The sequence below is a fragment of the Elaeis guineensis genome, chromosome 10, assembly GCF_000442705.2.
Source record: "Elaeis guineensis isolate ETL-2024a chromosome 10, EG11, whole genome shotgun sequence".
Classification (NCBI taxonomy): Eukaryota; Viridiplantae; Streptophyta; class Magnoliopsida; order Arecales; family Arecaceae; genus Elaeis; species Elaeis guineensis.
In genome coordinates this window covers 19,672,569-19,680,334 of record NC_026002.2, presented here as the reverse complement: position 1 = coordinate 19,680,334, position 7,766 = coordinate 19,672,569, and the positions used below count along the sequence as shown (strand labels likewise).

Sequence of the window (7,766 nt, the reverse complement as noted above, 5' to 3'; positions counted from 1 at the left end):
CAGGAATTAAATCCTGTCAGTGGCACATTATCACCATGTCAACAAAACAGAGGAAACATATGAACAGCTCGAGCTAAGCCCATATTGGTAGCATCTCTCGGTTTCTTCAAGATTCTCAAAAGTCGAAACTATATGTTTATGAGAACACTTTTCACCCAGGTGTTGCTGATATAGAATGAAAGGAAAAACGAGATTTTCATCAAGGTTCCTTAAACATCGACCATTTTTTTTTTTTCAAAATAGTTGTACTGTAGATTGTACATGTGAGGATTTTTTCTGATTGCTTCTATATGTCTACATGTTCAATCTCGATACAAAAAGACTTCCTATATATTTACTCGAGTTCTTAGAAAACGAACACAATGTTTGCCTCTAGTTTTCATCAACTCTGGATTCCCTTTTGAGAATTTACGAAACCATTTCTTTCTGTGGACCTTCATCACTCCCAGCAGCAATTGGGATTGCCACCGCGCGACAAGAAAAAAGTCCCTTTTTTTTATTAAAGATAATTCACATTTCTGCAAGTTGATGTACATGCTTCCTTCTCATCTGCTGCATTCGACCTGTTGCTTTCTTAAAAGCAAGAGCATGGTTTCTATCGGATTTATTTATTAAAAAAAGAGCATCTACTAAAAAACCTATGGTTGTATCGGAGCGTCATTTTCAGATGGAGATAAATAATAATGGGCATCTCTATCCCAAACAGAGTTCTACTTTATTGCCTTTTGACATCATACATAATAAGATCCCTTGGTTGTGAGCTAATCGATTTGAACTTGTCACCTAGAAAGTTCGGCCTGGGTCATGAATTTTCTGACCCGATAAAATTTAGGCAGTACTCTCCAAAATATAATATGGATCTTCTGGTCCAACTCACCGCTCATCTCTAAAAATTATTTGGTCTTTTAATCCTCGGGTGCATGGCGTTATTGTTCTTCTGTATCAACCACCAACCGCATGGTATGACAGTACGATTATCTTGCATTTCTTAATATGCTGAAACAGAATATCGCTTCGTACTAGACGGTATGGTTCGCAGATTTTTCTGTTTATGACTCGATTCGTGCGATAATAAATCGCTAATAGTTTGACAGGTAATTTAATTTTCGATGCATGTTCAGTTTCCTTCATCAAAACCTAAATATGAACGAAAAACATTCAGGGACAAGAACGAGATTCCGTTCTGATAAAATCACCATTGAATTGATTTTTAAGAGAACCAAAGGCGGATCCTAGATGATGCAATACAAAACGACAAGTCACCAGCTACAACTCGGAGATCATTCGGTGCCAGAAGGAATCCTAAATCCTCTACAGAATGCACCAGCCAAGAACAGGGACTCGTGATACTGACCCACACACACACACACACCCACCCGGATTCCAATTCAAAAAGTTGGGTAATTTCTCGACCGACCGACCAAACTGGGTCCTGCCGTTCTGGTTCTGGAACCCCACAAAGTGAGATCCAAAAAGCTGGCCTAATCAAAGAGAGCAGTAACACCTGCCTACCACATGCAATGCACTGAAGATTCTACACACGCATTGATCGCGACTTCCAGTTTACATATATGGGCATGGTCCGCCAATTTAGCTAGGCGGCCCACTCCGCCCCACCACCGCTTCCTCCTCCTCTCACTCAAACACACCGCCACAGATTGTTTGAGTTGAAGCCACCGCCGCTAGAACGTGGAAGTCAAACATCAAACACAAAGAAGGCTGTGCTCGAGGAACCCCCTCTCTTTTCATCCTCGATCATTCTTTGCATCAGAGCTACCGTATTACCTACCAAATGGTTGACGGTCACCTCGTTACCAACTGAGCCCAAAGTCCTCCTTCCCTTCGTTTTTCGCTAATAAAAGTTGTCTTCCACAAGTCTCCACAGAGACACCTCATCTCCATCCATCCCCATCCCCTGCCCCTCTCTCCGAAACCTGCACCTTAAGTTTGGCTAAACTACTTCCCCAGTCCTCTACTTGATTCGAAAATGAAAAACGTAAAAGAAAGCAAGGAAAAATAAGAAACAAACAGCTAAGCTCAATTGTATATCAATATGAAGAAAGTCTTAAAAAAAAAAAAAAAAAAAAAAAACTAATTAAAGACTTGCTTTTTCTACGGTGCCGCCATCGCCAGCGACGGTCGGTTCGCTAACCGATGGACGATCGAGCACAAGAAAGTTTGCGACCTATTATAAGATAAGTTAAAGCTAACTCTTTCTCCTTGTCGGACAAATTAATCCATGTCGGAGCTCTCGGGGCTGGGCTCCTGATTGAGATCCGGATACTTTGGCGCGCGCGGTGACCGACTCTGCTGCTGCTGCTGCTGTGGCTGGGAGAGGAGGCTGGTCTGGAGAGCATCCACCCTGGCCCCAACCTCGGTGGCCTTCTTCCGGATGGACGCGGCGGACATGCCTCCGCCGCGGCGGTGGCCGCCTCGCAGTCCTCCTCGGCGGCGAGCTCCTCGGGAAAGTTGAGGCGCGCGGAGCGGCCTCGGAGGTAAAAAACGGCGGTGTCGTAGGCCCGGGCCGCCGCCACGGGGGTGGAGTAGGACCCCAGCCATATCCGTGACCGCTTCCTGGGCTCCCGTACCTCCGCCACCCACTTCCCCCACTTCCTCATCCGGACCCCTCTGTACGGCCGCTCCTTCACCGCACCCGCAGCTGGCTTTCTCGTCTCCTCGCTCGTGGAACAGCACCCGCCCTCCATCTCGATCCCCACTCTCCCCCTCTCTCTCTTTTGGCCCCTTGTTTCTCTATTCCTGTTTATATTCAGAACAACGATAATTATATATATACATACATACATACATAATATAATATATATATAATATATATATATATATATATTATAAGATTAGTAGTAGCGTCTAATAGTCTGTTGTGATAATTAATTTATAATTATATATCCAGTCCACAGTCCGGACACATTTGGTAGATTGGATAGATTAATTGGCACAAACAGTTGCACTTCGTCGGAGGGAAAGGACGGCCCAGAATAACAGTTTATGAATAATGACAATCGGTAGAAGAATTACTTTTCCCTTTAAAAAAACAAAACAAAAAAACACAATCGGTTGCGGAGATAAAATGATGCCGACAAACCCCATCACTTTAGGTCCTCGGAGGGCGGGTGAGGGTGACGTGTGGCGTGCCGGGAAAAGGGACAAGGAAGTGAGGCCGTTGGTGAGGCTGTTTGTGGGAGAAGCAACAGTTCCAGTCCCAGAGAGATCGATCGCAAGCACGCAACACAACAAAATGAAGGAAGGGAGATGACACAGATAGAACGATAGAATCCTAACCGTTCCCTCACCGACATATTCGGAGGAAAAGAGGTGGAGATGTCTCGATTCAACCTCATCGCCTGGAGGGAGGCCGCCCCTCCACGTGGCTCCGCGCCCGCCGACGAGGACGTTTCCGCTACGGCACACCCCCACCCTCCCCGTCAGATTTCCTGGGTCATACAAAATAACAATAGGCGATAACAATCTGAAAAATAAAAAAAATAAAAAATAGAAAAAGGAAAAGAAAAGAAAGGAAGCCAGACAGGGATAACTCTTCACTTAATGAATTCCAGCGCCGACTCGGCCGGCATCTAGACTATTCCATGGAGAGGTTGAGTTCGGATGTTCCACCGCCACCCTTTTAATATTAGCTCCGCCTCACCCCAGGTAGCGGCGGCACGGGACGTGGCTTTCTTCCGCCGAGCGGCTGCGATACCGTGCTGTTACGGCGGTGCAGATGACCGGAACTCCTGAAACAGATGGAGACGGGTCTCTTTGATTATCAATAATTAGTAACAACATATCTTTTTTAGATTTAAACGATTAGGCCATAAAATAATAGTCATAATAATAAAACAATAAATATGGGGCAGCTGGCTTGGGGATGGACGGTGGGTGGTTTTACTTCCACGGAGGGCGTGGTCGGTGGAGGGAGGTGAGGCGAGGATTCCTAGTGGAGGGAAGGGGAATTGGGACCGGAGTAAATTAATGGCGATGGGTGGATAGATGCAGTCTTTTATACCAACTACCAAGTTGGATTCTATCCATTATGTATGTCATGTTGTTTGAGATGGTGGTGGTAAACGCCATCCCATTTTTGGTTTCCCTCATTTGCCCACGGTCTCGCCAAACTTTTCTTCGGTAGTAAAGTTGGTCGAACATTACTCTTAATTTATCTCATTGATTTAGTTATGACACTTCAGCAACACAAATAAACTATTGACCCATTATATTTGTTGTGTCCAGCTCCCACACCTGCGGTCGGTCGGATGGACGAGGTGACGATATATGCTGAAGGTGCCATCTGAGCTTAGATTTTGAATATACAAAAAAATTTTGCTAGAGTGTTTTCAACGAAACCTTCGGCATTCAGATCAGAAGAAGATGGAGAACAACGAGAGAAAAAAAATGACAGTCAAAAATTTATTTTGGGAGATCCCCACACTCCTTTATTTATAGAGGAGAAGTCAGAATCATGCACGTTATAGAGTCTTGGCCAATCTCGATTATCACATATAGATTAGGCTGGCAGGAGCTACTTCCTTTCAAGATGCGGCTTGATCATAGAGATATTCTTTCTTGTTTGAATGTTTTTAAAACAGAGCTGGAATTGACTTTGTTAACGAAGCTTGCTGTGTGGTATAAGAGTAGATCGGCTTCAGGAGTAGCCAAGCTCAAAGTATCTCGATTTAAGCCGAAGTGAAGGAGGAAGTGATCTTTGTCAATGGAGCCATGTTAAGATTGTAGGTCGGCATTGGACAACCTAAGAAGAATTAGCAAGAACAAAATGAATATCTTGATCAAAAATGAAATCCGAATGATTGCCTGCCATGGGGCTTCTTGCCGGTTCCTAGTTCAACATCAGAAGCATATCTGATCAAGACCGGGTGGAGTGGAGATCCATAACAATACTTATCTCCTATTATCCGTGGTATTCTATTGTTTATTATCATTGCCCTCTCCTATACGTATTCTATCAGTATAACAACACTAGTAATTTCTCAATATTTATGATCGTTTTTAATATACCTAAGCCTAGGTTGCGTCCGGACTAGAAACTAAATGATCTATTAGTACGTAGCATTCCAGCTGGACTAAGTTGACTTACTTGTGATCTAGAACCAATCACTAAATGGCTTGGTCAAATTTGAACATTAGGCGTTCGTGGCAGGCTTTCTTTTTGGTAGAAGCATTTAGATTGGAAATTGTTGAGTTGTTCCAAACATGGATCAGACATTGATCAGAATCAGCATTTAGTTGCAAGAAAAATAAAAACATGCTTTCATAAAAAGGAATCTCAAAAACTAAAACATTCTAAATATGTTTTTTTTTTTCCTAAAGTTTTCCTTGCAAATATACGTACCCTCACTATAAGAAAACAGTGAATTAACAACCTTTTTTTACCGACGCTTTTGGAAAGCGTCGGCAGGTTGCGCTGACCTGCCGACGCTTTTAAAAAGCGTCATCTTTTAACGACGCTTAAAAGCGTCGTAAAACTATCCAACGTCAACGCCGACGCTTTTAGCAAAAGCGTCGTTAAATAAAGCAAATACCGACACTTTTGTACAGTATTTAACGACGCTAAAAAGCGTCGTTAGGTTCGTTTAATACCCCCAATCTCCCGTGCCCTAATCTATCTCCCGCCGCCCCTGCTTTCCATCCTTTTTCCTCCGCCGACCCCATCTCTGCCACCGGTAGCGCAGCCGCCGTCCGTGAGCGCCGGCACTCCGGTCTTCCTCGCCGCCGTCCTCGAGTACCTGTCCTCCGAGGTTGGTCCTTCTCCTCCCTTTTTCTCTTCGTCATTTAAGCTTTTGAGCGTCTAAGAGGGATGTATCGTGGTGCTTCCCCGCTGCTAAGAGAGATTTGAAATACGATTTACAGGCCGGCCCGGCTTCGGTCGCGTCTACCATAAATTACTAATCCGTTCCTTTCGGCCAGACCGGAGTTCGGAGGCAGAGAGCTTGGCGACCCTTTGGATTCCTCGCGAATCGCCGGAGGTTTGTGCTCGGGTACGGTTAGTAGATGGTGTAACGATCCTTTTCTTTTTGTTTCTAATACTATTTTGATGAATATTGGATAGAAATGTTGCAACTCCGATCATATTTTGATCTAGATCTGAAATCGAAGTTTAATAAATGGGAATCAATGCAAGAATCTGTGTGAAATCTTCGGATTAGTTGGATCCAGATTGCTTTCTTTCCCCACGTCAGGGCTAAGTTTCTTCGGTTTTTTTGTTCCCTGGGAAGACCTTGATTCAGGAACTATTTCCTTTTTGTCTTTTTTGTTTTATCCTTCGATTTCGTTATCAAGAATTACTAACCGTGAAACTTGGGAGTGGATCGGATGTGATGAATCATTTATTTCATTCATTATATGGAAATGCCAGTCGCGAGGGGCTTCTAGGCCCCGATCTGCCACCCAGTGGATTGGTTGGTCTTTGGATCGGAATTTGATCGGATGGATATGACTGCCCGGTCGAATTGCCTAAATCTGACACTGGTTATCGATCCGTCAGAACAATTTTGTGTTTTGGTGTTATAGTTTTCTACAGAATGTCTAATTTAAGTAATATAATTTGTTTCTATACCGAATGCATGTTTTGAGCGTCTATTTTGCTAAAATGAAATATATATATATATATATATATATATATATATATATATATATATATATATATATATATATATATATATATATATATATATATATATATATTGGCTTAAACATGCAACATTAAAGATGAAGTAGGTCATTTTTGTAAGTTTGTGGGGTGTGTTTTCAGAAATAGATGTGAATAAACTACTTTCTACGGTCTTTTATGAAAGTTTCATAAAGGGTGGATTTAGAAATACAATAAAATATGAGTGATCAAACGGTATTCAAGGTTTGTACCAAAAAATACTAATAATATCTAAGGTAAACTACAAAGGATATCACATTGTAAATGGTCATTTTAAATTAACTATAATTGAAGTATTGAAATATTTTTCATCTTAATAACTAATATAACTTAAGATTTCCTCAAAAGCAAAAATAAAACTTATTTATTTTAACTAGTAAGTTGTGTAAAATATGATGTCCTAATCAAGCACCTTACAAGATAAAAAGCTAATTAGCTTTAAATTTTGAACTTTCGCATGAGAATTAGGCCCATAAGACAACTTAGCATCTACCATGGACTCAATTTAAGGTGGAGGAAAGCTCTTTTATTTTGATTGTGATCATTTTTAGTTATTGATGTGACTACCCAAATCTAGTTTGTATGTCCTTATTTGACATGTATTTATGGTTGAAAGTGGCTTTGTTTGATTTGTATGGTCTAATGTTCACATACTACTGATCAGTCCAATCAAATGACACTTGTTTTTTTTTTCCTTGTGGCTCTTAGCCTAATGCTAGCGAGATATCAAGCTTTTCATTTATCAGATTAGACTTCATTTTGTTGTGATTGAAAAGTTAAATATCTTTTCTGTTATATGGAGATTATGAGCACATGGTGCATAGTTTTCTATATCATTGTGAAATATTCAAGTTGGTTGATAATCTCTCATTAAATTGTAGTATTAGTTGCAACTTTTTATCACAGAAATGGCTAGAGTTGAAATTTATCTAAATAATTTTAAATTATATTAATATAAAAATTTATCACAGAAATGGCTAGCAATAATTTTAAAATGCATGCTAAGTAGATTTTCATGGGTGTTTTTATGATGGTTGTGAATTTAATGCCAGGCAATGTTAATTATGAATTAATTTTAAAAAAAATT

General features: G+C 41.1%; 1 protein-coding gene across 1 annotated transcript; it reads right to left on the bottom strand.

Moving 5' to 3' along the window:
- Nucleotides 1-2,085: 2,085 nt before the first annotated feature.
- LOC105052809 (ethylene-responsive transcription factor ERF011) lies at nucleotides 2,086-4,016 on the bottom strand. Its single transcript, XM_073245053.1, is given in 3 exon segments — nucleotides 2,086-2,424; nucleotides 2,427-2,757; nucleotides 3,298-4,016. Coding segments are annotated over 3 exon segments (582 nt in total). The 5' UTR covers nucleotides 3,357-4,016; the 3' UTR covers nucleotides 2,086-2,232.
- Nucleotides 4,017-7,766: the final 3,750 nt, after the last annotated feature.